General features: G+C 34.4%; 2 protein-coding genes across 2 annotated transcripts; one reads left to right on the top strand and one right to left on the bottom strand.

The window, feature by feature from the left end:
• The first annotated feature begins 2,167 nt into the window (after positions 1 to 2,167).
• LOC142171510 (cytochrome b5-like) lies at positions 2,168 to 5,354 on the top strand. Its single transcript, XM_075233979.1, has 3 exons — positions 2,168 to 2,415; positions 4,435 to 4,501; positions 4,800 to 5,354. Exons 1-3 carry the CDS (start codon positions 2,329 to 2,331, stop codon positions 5,054 to 5,056), a joined length of 411 nt encoding a protein of 136 aa, XP_075090080.1. The 5' UTR covers positions 2,168 to 2,328; the 3' UTR covers positions 5,057 to 5,354.
• Positions 5,355 to 6,045: 691 nt separating this feature from the next.
• LOC142171379 (BTB/POZ domain-containing protein At5g48800-like) lies at positions 6,046 to 10,867 on the bottom strand. The gene is made up of 5 exons (XM_075233744.1): positions 10,590 to 10,867; positions 9,797 to 9,863; positions 8,045 to 9,187; positions 6,382 to 7,240; positions 6,046 to 6,136 (listed from the first exon to the last, which is right to left on the bottom strand). The coding sequence occupies exons 1-4, from the start codon at positions 10,652 to 10,654 to the stop codon at positions 6,719 to 6,721; spliced, it is 1,797 nt and encodes a 598-aa protein (XP_075089845.1). The 5' UTR covers positions 10,655 to 10,867; the 3' UTR covers positions 6,046 to 6,136; positions 6,382 to 6,718.
• Positions 10,868 to 13,838: the final 2,971 nt, after the last annotated feature.

The raw sequence follows: 13,838 nt of genomic DNA, 5'->3' as shown, positions 1-13,838 counted from the left end.
GCAGCATCACAACATATGCCTGCCAACAGAGTTCCACTACACCTTAGATGGATACCGACAAAGACTAATTACTACAAACTAAATACGGATGGGGCAACATCTTCTGAAACGGATACGGATGAAATTGGAGGAGTAATTAGTAACCACGTAGGTGATTGGATGGTGGGATTTGCTGGACCAGTTCCCCATGTGCACTGTATCACAGCTGAACTGCAAGCACTCATTAAAGGACTAAGTCTAGCCTTACAAATGCAATTGTTGCCGCTGGAAGTGGAAACAGATGTAAAGGAGAGATAACCACACTATTAGATAGTGATAGTTCAAAGTATTCTAACTTAATTTGTGACTGCAGGCACCTCCTCAGGATGCTACATGATGCAGTAGTTCGACATGCGTACAGGGAACAAAATGGGGTAGCAGACCAACTTGCGAAGCTAGGAAGTAGGATGCAAGTCACTGATATGTTGCAATTTTTTGTTAAACCACCACCTTTGGTATCAAATCAGCTGCTGGAAGATCAAATGGGAACAACAACTCAACGCATGGTACCTATATCAGATGCACAAGATAATGAACATCAAGGCAGCAAAAACATGTTTTGTTATTAACCATGTACCTACTGAGACTGTTGCAAATACTGTTTTGACAATAGATAGGACAACGACAGCCTCTACTAGTATAGAGGATCGCGCCAGTATGAGAACTTTAGGGGCGATACCTCACGTAGATATGATAATATAACTAGTGCTAGTATATGTAATATGGTGCACGAGCACCACATCCCTGTACACATCTTTTAATCTACGGCAAAAGGCCAAATATATCCTTCTACTTTCGAAAATGGTCTTAAGAATAACTCTCGTTATAATGTTGGGTTATCTATATTCCTGCAGTCATACTTTGAGTTCAAATATAACCCTCATTTAAACGGAGGAGCACGTGTCATCGTCATGTTAGTCAATTCTAAATATCTCCTAATTAATTAAAAAGACTCATTATCCATACCCGAAAAATATATTTTTTTTTGTAAAAACTGAAAAAAACTAAAAAAAAACATTTTTACTAAAAACTGAAAAAAACGAAAATATTTGTTTTTCCAGTTTTTACAAAAAACTGCATTAAAAAAATTGAAAAATATTTTCTAAAACAATATTTTTGAAAAAACTGAAAAAAAAAAGTTGAAAATCAATTTTTTTAAAGCAATTGTTTTTGTAAAAACTGAATTTTTTTTTACTTAAAGCTGAAAAAAACGAAAATATTTTTTTTCTCAGTTTTTATAAAAAACTGCTTCAAAAAAAGCTGAAAAATATTTTCTAAAACAATATTTTTATAAAAACTGAAAAAAAAACTAAAAATCAAATTTCTAAAGCAGCGTTTTTGAAAAAACTGAAAAAACAAATATTTTCTTTTTTTGTTCAGTTTTTAGTTAAAAATATTTCCAGTTTTTTTTTTCAGTTTTTAATTGCTTTAGAAAATTGCTTTTCAGTTTTTACAAAAATATTGTTTTAGAAAATATTTTTCAGTTTTTTAATGCAGTTTTTTGTAAAAACCTGAAAAACAAATATTTTCAGTTTTTAGTAAAAATATTTTTTTAGTTTTTTTCAGTTTTTACAAAAAAAAATATATATTTCGCGTATGAATAATGAGTCTTTTTAATTAATTAGGAGATATTTAGAATTGACCAACAGGACGATGACATGTGTCACTCCGTTTAAATGAGGGGTATATTTGAACCCAAAGTATGACTGAAGGAGTATAGATAACCCAATAATATAACGAGAGGTATTCTTAGACCATTTTCGAAAGTATATGAGTATATTTGGCCATTTTCCGTTTAATCTATGTAAGTTATCTTTTGCACCAAAAAAAAAAATTGGATCTACCTACCCTCTCCCCTCCGAGTTTTAGGCAAAAATATTTTTTTAGATCTCTTATATGTAAATTAAAGATTTCTTATGTGTAAAAGTAAATCTATCATGTATTAAAAAAATAAAATTAAAAACAAGTTTGTAAAAAAAATAAAAAAAATAAAAAAAAAAACCAATTGAGACCGTCTCCCCGTGTCCTTTTCTTTGGTTTGACATTTGATGTCCCCATCTTTTCTCTCTCACCAACCCTCTACAATCCACTTGAACTACCCCTGCCCTCTTTCTTTGATTATTCCAATAGGTTCACCAAACTCACAAATAATTAAAAAAGACCCAGAATCCATCCCTTTCTTCTTCTCACTCTTTAATTCTTTTGTTACTACCCTTGAAGACCCAATTCAAGATTCATTGCATTTTTCACTTCTCCACTCCAATTCAGGGTTTTTTTCTGTGTTCATAAATGGGTGGTGAAACTAAGGTTTATACTTTGGCTGAAGTTGCCCCCCACAACAATAACAAAGATTGTTGGCTTGTTATTAGTGGCAAGGTACTTTAATCTTTGTGATCTCTTAAAATATATTTCTGCCTCAACCTCGTTTGTTGTAATTAACTGGATTTGATGTTTGTTGTGTTTTTTTTTTGCTACAAAGATATGTTAAAGGTTCAATCTTTGGCTCTTTATGTTGCGACGTACAAGTCTTTGTGATCTCTGTATTTACCTTTGTGATCTCTGTATTTACCTTTGTGATCCAATTAAAGTTTCAAAGTTTGACTGCTTTACTTACATTGTTGTTTTTGTAGCTTTTCTATTTGGTGACTTTTGTCATTAGCTTTCTGCAACCTTTTTCATATGTTATTAACTGGGGTTGATGTTTCTTGTTTTTGTCTAAACTAATATCTGTTATAGATTCAATCTTTATCTCATAATTTGTGGCAGTGTAATCTTTGTGACCTCTGTAATTAGCTTTCTGTACCCCCTTTTGGATAACTTGTTATGCTTTTGGTACCTAGATCTGTAAAGATTCAACTTTTGGCTGCTTCTGTTCCATTGCTGTTTATACTTCTTCTTTCTCCCCATTCATTTTAGCCGCCGCACCCATGTCGACACGACACTGTTACTGGTAAGGGTGTGGGATTCGTATCGGGTGTGGTCAATTGAGATTAGGTACTTTGACCACAATCCATGGACAAATTTGAGGAAAAGTAAAAAAAATAAAGATTGAATTTTAGCTGCCTAGTGCCTACAACTTGAGAAATTCTCAAAATGAAAAATTGAATTATTGGCTGAACTCCACAACCTACAATTAAGTTTTCCACAGAATATCTTCTCATAATTTAGGATATTTTTATTAATCTATTTCTTGAATCCCCGCACCCGTATCTATACCTGGATCCCTACCACGAATCTTAATATTTAGATTATAAAGGATCCAACCTCTAGATCCGCACCCAGATCGAATACCCACAGCCGAGTCCGAGCAACATAGAATGCCAGGTAAAGGGGTCCAAAAGGCGGTGAACTTATATAGTCTGCAGAGAGTGGGAAAATTTTGTATGCATATTAGTTAAAACTGGGGTGGATCTGTAGTGTCTGCATTTGACTCAAACTAGATATCTAGTTAAAAAATTGAAACATTTTGCATTTATATTAAGTTTGCATCCTCTGTCATAAAAGAGCTGGGTGCAGTGATACTCCACTTCCAATAACTCTTTTGGTGCTTGTGTGATTAGTTTCATGAATAATAGCGAGATTTTATTGATTCCTTTTTGGGAGTAACTGTGTATAGTGCAGGATTTTGATTTCTTTCTTTCCCTTCTAGAGGAGGGATTCACTTGAAGCAATTTGGTTTTATCAGCAATCCTCTTGTTAGCATGATGAGTGATGACACTATCGGTATTTTAAAATGCTGACATTGGTGCTTTTCTTTCTATTGACATTTGGTTGGCGCGTCGTTGTTGTGTATGGATTGTGCTACCTCATAAATTCAACTAAACTCAACTTTTTTCAGTACAAACTTGCATCTTCAGATATCTAATAGCACTGTCAGTTAGCAAAAGAAATTTGATGTGGTAAATGTTGAACCTATGACTTGGTTTTATTATAAATGAGAATTTATCGGTTCATTGTTATGGTTTAGCTCTTAAATGTTTATGTGGCTGAGAGTACAGAGGAATTTATTAATATGCAAAAATGGTCAAGAGCTACAATTTAGACAATGTGAGTATCAAATGGTTAAAAGCAATTATTCACGGAAATAATGAGCCATTCTTTAGCACAATGGTTAATTCACAATATGCTAAAACCAATGCTTGTAATGTGCATTTCCTTTTATTTTTGAAGGTTAGATGCTCCAGTTTTGGAGATGCCTTAGTAGCCCGGTAGACACTAATAAAAAAATAAAAGAAAAGAATAGCTGGCTAGACTTTTACCTATTGTTACCCTGCCATCAAACTCTTTTTTTTTTGGGATCGTGTTGTCAAATTTGGAATGTGATATCTTTTATTTGAATACTCAGGTAGTTCGGGATTAAGGTTTAGTTGATTGATATTGATCTTTTTGTTATAGGTGTACGATGTGACAAAATTCTTGGACGACCACCCAGGTGGCGATGAGGTTTTATTGGCTGCTACTGGTAATATACTTAGACCAACTTTTTCCTACCCCAAAACCACACTTCGTAACTTTCAAGTTGTTATTCAAGTCGAACACACGATCATATATGTTTCAATAGTATTCGAATTGTGAAGTTGAGTAGAACATTGCTGACTCTGAATAGTGCAATCCAGTGGCAGATCTAGACCAGACGCAACAAGTTCAATAGAAATCACTACGTCTAGCTCGATCACACACACACACACATATCAAACTTGATGTAAAAAGCTTGTTAATTTGGTAGAAGACACTGATTCATGGACTTGTATTTTATGCAGGAAAGGATGCAACTGATGATTTTGAGGATGTTGGCCACAGCAGTAGTGCTCGAGCAATGTTGGACGAGTATTATGTTGGTGACATTGATTCAGCAACTATCCCGACTAAAACCAAGTACACTCCTCCTAATCAGCCTCATTACAACCAGGACAAAACATCCGAGTTTGTAATTAAGCTCCTCCAGTTCTTAGTTCCCCTGATTATTTTGGGTGTAGCTGTTGGCATCCGCTTCTACACCAAACAACAATCAGCTTGAAGATTGAGTACGCGATGAATTCATAATAAGTGTCCGAATTTGCAAAATGTGACCCTTACCCCACCCCCAAAGAAAACCCCCCACCAAAGATAATCTAAAGAAGAAGGAAAAAAAGTTGGTTTTCATTTTTCTATTTATGTGATTTCATAGTTACAATGTTCTTGCTGTAATAGATATTTGATTTATGCAGTTCAGTCTTGTGAACTTGGATTATTGACATTTGCTGTTGCTTGTTAGGATTTGTTCTACTCTCTTGATGTGCTTGCCTTTTCAAATATGAACTTGGGATGATATTTCACATTATTATGACTCAAATTTCACTTCAACTCTAGTGGTCATTACTCATGGCTCCTTTTAAGGTTCTTAGCATTAAACTTAATGTACCTCCTCACACATATTTAAGGGAGCCATTGAAAGGTGATGTCGTGGTGATTAGAGGACACCTCTGATTGTTCACCTCTAATGTGACACGTTCCCTCCCAGTTATATGATCAGCGGGATCAGTCGGCTAGAGAGCGGGGCTATTCTTCTTCCGGGGAGAGTTCGGGGGCCTTCATCAACATGTTACGAAGCTCTAGTCTTTGGTGGGTCACCATTACTTGACTTAGAAATTATAAGTTCAGAATTAATATTTATTGAAATTTTAGTGGCTTTTCACACACCACACAAATTATAAACCCATTGGACAAAGATTATTTTCACCTTTGCATCGCTGGTGATATAAAACTGGAGACAAATAAAAAATCTGTACCCCAATTATTATTGCATATATTAACTTGAGGTCGATGTAGCAAAAATGGGCATTTTAACAAGAGAGGAAGGTTTTCTAAAGCCAGATGTAGTTCTGTGTCTGCGCAAAGTGTTCCACATAGTTGATAATCGAACAATCTACGTTCTTTTGAATGCCACAATGCACAGGAGTCATTACAACCAGGATAAAACATCAGAGTTCATAGTGAAGCTTCTCAAGTTCTTAGTTACCCTGATTATTTTGCACGTAGTCGTTGGCGTCCTCTTCTATATCAAACAATCAGCTTGAACATAGTACATTGTCAAGTTCATAATAAGAATTGAAATTTTCTTTTTTATGTATATATAGTTCGAGTTGAAATCAATGGATTCAGTTGAACCTATGAACCGGTCCTAGATCCACCTCTGGACCCTTTGCCCACCCCGTCAGTCCAGAGGTGGATCTAGGACCGGTTCATAGGTTCAACTGAATCCATTGATTTCAACTCGAACTATATATACATAAAAAAGAAAATCTCAAAATACATCCATCTAATAAGATTACATCCTTTAGCAACTCATAGTTATCAAAACACTATATATTATGTCAATGAAAAGCATACAGGACGGAGCTAGAGTGCCGGGAGCGGGTTCGGTCAAACCCAGTAATTTGGTTCGAATCATGGATTTATCTTAAACAATTCATTGAATATGTATAAATTACTAATTTAGAACCCAGTAACATAAAATGATTAGAATGCCGAACCCATAAGCTTGAAATCCCTCTGCCTCCGGAAGCATATCAGACTGCATCTCATATACAAACATTTGGGAGAAAATATGAGACTGCAGCTCATATTGACAGACTTGCAGTTACTCAGCAGAATCAGCCAAAATTATCCGAGTAATTTGATGTACCTGGAAGATCGATTGTCACGTTCTTTCAGTTATTTTAGATTCAGTTCTTTCTGACTGACTTGAGGGAGAATTAGAATCCCTGGAAAAACTATGTCCGAAAATATTAAACTTTTTGCCAATCCTTTTGGAGAAGGATTTCATGAATCGTCGCGAGCTAGATTTTTGCATATTCCTCTTCATACAAACATGGTCTTTTTCCAAGTCGTTTAATCTCATCCTCATCCGCGCTAGTTCAAGTTTTAGCTCCCTATTTTCTCGTCTCAACGAAGCATAATTGTCCTTAGGAGACATTGCAGCACTAAGAGCACCACTATTGATCCTCCAAGATTGGTGCATTGGTTTGATGTCATCATCAGGGTACGAACAAAACAAGGCGTTTCGAAGCCTCAATTGCTCGAAATAAAGAACTTGAACTATCGATTGGAGGGGAAGGCGTTCGTTTTGTGCAGCATGTGCACCAGCTTCCTGTGAGAGCTTTTGGAAATCAATCAATTTGCATAGTCTCCTCTTGTCTGGATCTGATAAGGTTTGATGAGCCTGGAATATGCATTCATGAACAATGTTATGGTTAGTTAAATGAAAAAATAGGAATCTGAGATGAGAAACTCTATTAGCTTAGTTAATGGTTGAAAGGTCCAAATTTACCCATATAGCATACGAAATATCTCAATGTTATACTTTGACGTCATTCATACCATTAACAACAACAACAACAAACCCATTGTAATCCCACAAAGTGGGGTCTGGGAGGAGTAGAGTGTACACGGACCTTACTACCTTGTGAAGGTAGAGAGACTGTTTCCGATAAACTCCCGACTCAAGGTAAAAGTAAAGGAAGCAGGCATAATAAGTAGTAACGACAACAAGATAAAGTGATAAGGTAACAGGGTGATAGCATAATTGAAGCGTGAGGTCCATTAGAATATATATCGTATCTGTCCTTCACTTTAATATAGCTCCATCGCGGATTGGATGGATCCAGGTGCCAAAATACTTAAGGAGAAAGGTCCAAATTTACCTCTGTACTTTGTACTATTGTTAAAGATTACCCTTCGTTATACTTTGGTTGGAGCTCCGTTAGGGTCATGGGTGAATACAGGATAATTTGCTAACCACAAGAATATGAATGACCTCAAAATATAACGGAGGGTAAAGTTAAAATATTTCGTATAGTAGACGTGGTAATTTGATCATTTTCTCTAATCAAAGGAGGACATATAGCTCTATAAAGGGAATCATAAGCACCATATGATATTTCTCCTGTTGTGAAATTTTGAAGAACTCTCATTCAAACCAGCAAAACGTTTTTGAACATATTTCAAGTAAGTTAGTAATACATACTTTGAGGTAAACATCGATTGCTCGATAAAGTCCATCGTGGACAGTACGCGCATGTGCTGGTAATGTTTCTGCAACAGCAATGAACTTGTTCAGCTTTAGATTTGCATCTGGTGCAATTTCAGCTAGATAATTGTCAACCAGCTTTGATACTTTGAACAATGCAGTTTGTGATGGCGTCGTAGTAGGGCTATCGGATTCAAAAACCGAGACATCTTCCATATCTTCATCGCTATCGCCCTCTTGCTGTGAAAAGTTAACCAAGATTCTATGCACTGTGTCAACATCAAACAATGTATCACCAGCATGTCGAAAGGAAGGAATCAGGATATCGTCCAGAGTAGCCGTATCCAATTGAGATCCTATCCGCCTCTCAAGATCAAGCCTACAAGCAACCGTGCAATCTAACATCACTGCACTTCGCAACAATCCAAAAAGAAAGGTCAAGGGCACGACGAATTTTTCAACAGGCATTAGGCTCACGATCGTCTCAACCACGAGTTTTTCTTGGATATTTGAACCAGAAAGGGATTTTTGTATCAATTCCCTCTGTGCATAGTTCACTAGTGATGCAGCAATACTCTCAGGCCTAACCCCACGAAACTTCATCGCGGTTATGACACGTTGGTACAAGTCGATACGAAGAACAGAAATATCCTCAATCCACCAGTCCAATTCACAATTGGCTTGTTTATTCATATGTAGTCTTCCACCTGAGCTACTATACTCCAATCGCGAGAAACTTGAGGCGATTTGCTCGACACAAGCTTTGGAGGCTACAGCATCGATACAGCGGCTCACAACTTTCAGCTCATCAGCAAGTGGAAGTAAGTTTTCACATTGTCTCAAGACTTCAACACACATTTCAAGATTCTTGCAAACAATGCTGTCAAGATATTCTTCAGCTCTGGAGCCAAGATTGTTTTTTGAGTAGTCCTCTGACATCTCGAGGTAATCGGATACACAACAAAGCTGAGCAACATTTGCTGCTGTGATCTCAAAGTTGACACCATAACAGAATTTGGCTGCTAGCTCAAATGATTCTGCTCCACCTGGTAGACTAACAAGCTCAATTCTTGATATATCAGAATCCCTGTGCTCTGCTACTAGCTTCCGGATTCGTCCGCTTCTCGAAACAAGGGGAAACTGCATCATAATTATTCTATGTTAGGGAATTTTCTATTACATTATGGTCTCTGAACTAACTCATAGGCATGAAATTTTAAAAATTTCAAACACTTCAATATAAAATGTGTGAAAACAAGACATAGTGAGCAATACTACTAAGCAGTTTATGTTGTTCATGCTCTTCAGAAATGCCAACACATGCATGTTTGATCCACTAAAAGTAGTGCATTTTTGAATAATCTGATACGGGTACGGCAGCTGCAAAAATCAGCTTATTTTGATAAGCGTTTTTCTCAAAAGTGCTTTTTCAAACGTACTTTTGGCAAGAAAGAGTTTGTGTTTGGCTAATTAATTTGAAAAACATTTCTGAGCAACAATTAGTATTTGGCCAAACTTTTAAAAACTGCTCGTAAATATATTTTTTTTATCAAAAGTGCTTTAAAAAAGTGTTTTTATGGAGAGCCTACTTTTTTCTGCTTTTCCAAAAAAAGCTTCTGATTCTCATCAAAAACAATTTTTTTCCTTACAAAAGATTGCCAAACAATTAAACTTTGAAAAAAAGTATTTCTAGGATTGGAGAAGCTTGGCCAAATTGATTATAAGATAATAGAGAATGGAGAGAATTACCTTGTGTAATGAAAATATGCCACCATCCACTTCTATTGTTATATCACTAGGAACATCTCGAAATACCCTATAACATACAAATCAACCAATTAGCAGAAAGACTAACATTTTGATCTTTCTCTTCTAGGGTAAGATTTAACATAGAGGTAGTGGTAGCACGTGCATTCACTGTCTTAGGCTCGGACTATGTGTACAACAACAACGACAACATACCCAATGTAACTCCACAAGTAAGGTCTGGAAAGTGTATTATGTACGCAGACCTTATCCCTACCTTGTGAAGGTAGAATAAGGTTATTTCAGATAGACTCTCGACTCAAGGAAAGAAGGCTCGGACTATATGTGTACACAAAAATTCATCAAAAGTTTTACTAAGATGCATGTAACCAAAGCCCCAACTGATTTTGAACTGCACGTAAAAGTATGACACAATTATGCAGGTTCACTACCACTAGCACCAACATACCCAGTATAGTCCCACAAGTGAGTACTGAGAAGAATAATGTGTACGCATATCTTAATCCTACCCTGTGAAGGTAGGTAGATTCACAGACAAGCCAAAAAACAAAATGCTTTAAAACTTTCAAACATTTTGGTATTGCACATACGAGCTAGTAGTAGCGGATCAAGAATTTAGATAGAAGCTGTGGATTCTGAGTTGAGAGAACGAGTTATGACACGTATAACTAAGTATAATAAACATTTAACCAACTATAGCATATTAAATCGCATTGATGCTACAAAATCTTTTTACATTGTCATTGTATATAACTACGTACTGCAGAATACAAACCATTCGTTATAACGCTGCCGTGAAGTAGACTTGGTTAGAGGTAGTTGGTGGAGGTGCTTGTCCATGGCAAATATGGTGAAGAAAAGCCAGGGGAAAAGATTTGAAATCTTTAGAGAAAGAAGAAACAAGAATGTGAAAGGTTTGTTAAAGAAGACAAGAAAATAAGGGGACAGAGACACAATAGGAGAGATTTTGCTGTTTGTTGAGTAGTTCTTTGGCCATTTTTTTGTCAAACCTTTTTGTTTTCAAAATCATAGGTTTCACTTGTTCAAAGCAATGGGGCCTCTCTTGCGGTAATGTTTTCTATATACTCTCTTCCTCTCTATTTATGCGACGGTGTTTGACTGGAAACAAAATTTATGTAATAGAAGAATTAACTTAAATAGTTGTTCATTTAAACGTTTAAAATAAAAATAGTCAGTAGATATATAATATATCTATAATTCATATATAATAGTATGTGTATAACCGTATATATTTATGTATACCGGCTAAAATTAAACAGTGAATCCGGTGGTTATTCTTGAAATTATGGTGTAAAACAAACTAAAGAAATTTATGTGGCTATAAATCATCTAATTAGAAGTATGAGAAGATTAAAAGTCAAATAATTTCTAAATATAGAAATGTATCATTATTTGATAGACAAACTAGAAATGAAATATCATCAATTAAATTGACGGAGGGAGTAGTGTATAATACTAGCAATTACAAATAAAATTTAACTTATATACATTGGTTGTGTAAGTTTTTTTTTACATAACAGTATACTCACTTATTTTTCAAGTTACTAATCTTACTTATTATGGTGTTATCTTTTATCTAATATAAAAGTTCTTTAGTATTTTAAATATAAAAGTCAAACTCTTAGACTTAATACTTTTACATTTTTGTAGCCAATAGGTTTAATTTATATATATTAATAAAATATATAACATTATATATTATCAGTGTTGATAGACCAAAAGCAAAAGAGATAAAATCGCAAAGTTTGGCTTTTCGAATTCAATCAACTTTTCACAGTGACGATGTTATAAAAAAGAGAGGAAAGGAAACGAAAAGAAAGGAAACACAATCAAGAAAAACAAAAAAAGAGGTGACCACTTTTTTTATAATTTACTATAATCATCTTTCACCTTACTCGCATTAAAGTCTCGACTAAAAAGAATACACATCTCGTATGATATTTCTTTTTATGGCTCGATCCTGAAATTTTTAATTTAAGAGGGAGAGATCCTATCCGAGATAATCATAACGGATCGGTAATCATAATTATACTTTATCCACCATCATATACCTAATTAATACTTAAAACATTTTTTATGGGAGGGCCCCATGTGTTCCATTTCGAATTTGATCTTATCATCATAATGATGAATTGAGGATAAACTATGAAACGATGGAATATATTTGAATTTAGTTACGTTCTGTGTTTAAGATGTAAAACATGACATAAATTATTTAATTATCGATAAAATAGAAAATTTAAAATGAAAAATATTTTTCTAAAATATACTAAAAGAGAAAGTGTCATACAAAATGCGATAAATGGACTACTTAGTGATAACAATTTATGTGAACATATATGTTATGTATTTATTTAATTAATAAGCATCTAAGTGTGAACAAATTTTGTTTACCGTTCTTTTCCCTAGAGTATAGAACGACATGGAATACTTCTTTATCAATTAAATCAAAGTCAGTTCCTACTCATAGTCAACGAATCATAGACTTTACTTCTCTTTCGAAAGAAAAATACCTAACAGCTCGTGATTCTTGACATTTCAGCCCTTTAATTTCCAACTCAATTAATATTATCTTACTTTCTCTCTCTCTCTCATTGAGCAATTTCAGACTTTTAGGAGTCGTTTGATTCAATGTTAATTTTATCAGCAACCTAAGTAGTTTTGTATTTCAAGTTTGCCACAATCCTAATATGAAGTCTCCTTTACCTGCTCATTTATCTTTAATTGAAGTATAAGTACTTTTTTTTTACTTTTGTTTTACGCTTTTTGTTGTTGCGTGATCATCATTACTTCTTTTAATACTCATTTCTTTGTTTAAAATAAATTTTTAGCCAAGGATTGTAGTTTTAGTTGTGAGGTAGATTTGTGTATATTTTTTGTTTGGACTAGTGGGATGCAGGACTACAGTTTTTGTTTCTCATGTAATTCTTTAAGTTGGTTTATATTTTATGCAGAATGCATATGAATTGAAATGTAATCTTGTATGTCCAGATTATCTTTTGAAAGAAAAATTAAAAGCAATTTTTTGTTTACATAAATATATTTTAAATTATTTTTAATATTCAGATATCAGAAAAAAGATTAAATCATAAATTCGATGAGGCAATTTACAATCGCGCGAAACGCGAATATATTCACTAGTTTAAATATAATTCTGAATTAATTTCTAATCAAAATCTAGATAGAAGATTTCCATGTTGGAGCAATGAGATATATATCAAATATTCATTAGAAGATTAGTTGATAGTGCTGAGTAATCTCATAATCATTTACGCATGCCGAGTGTGTCCTATAAAAGCTTTTTCTTCCCTTTCCATCGTTTACATGTTTTCTAAGAATATTCTTGCTCTGAGTCTTGAAAATGAAATTGTTTTTGGTAGGATATGCTTTACGTTTTAAAGTGAAATTTTTTTACGAGAATCTAAATTAATTGAATTCTAAAACAAATATCGAATACCAGGTGAAGAAAAATATATTAGTGTCTTTAAGTAATTATGCCACATGTCTAAATCCGTGTAATGGATGAAGTGAAGGAAAAGACATCCTATGTTTAATATCCTTTCTTTGTGAGGCTTTTTAGGTTTAATCTTTTCATTTCCCCCTCATTATATTTTCATTATTCGCTATGATCCTAAATATTAGTCGTTTAACAATCAAAATTTGTTTCACGATATTCGTCATTTTATAAAAGCAAAATCATTTACTCTTATTTTTTGCAAATTCACCCTTGCTATTTTTGTAGAGTGTTAATTATACAAGAGTAGCTTGTCTACATCATCATTTGGGTGCGGCCTTCTCCTAACCCTGGGTGAATAGGGGATGCTTTGTGCAACGGACGGCCCTTTTTTTTCACTAGTACTCTCTAATGATATGATAATTAATGCTGGATTAAGATCCATCTTAGAGAGGGTAGTCTTGAGAGACAACAAGTTTTTCGCTTATTCTTATCTTCTTTCACCTTAGGAGTAGCACAAAAAGAGGGATTAACATTGTTGATCTACTA

This window comes from Nicotiana tabacum, chromosome 17 (genome assembly GCF_000715075.1).
Source record: "Nicotiana tabacum cultivar K326 chromosome 17, ASM71507v2, whole genome shotgun sequence".
Taxonomy (NCBI): Eukaryota; Viridiplantae; Streptophyta; class Magnoliopsida; order Solanales; family Solanaceae; genus Nicotiana; species Nicotiana tabacum.
Note: the sequence above shows the minus strand (reverse complement) of the source record. Positions and strands in the feature narration are given on the sequence as shown.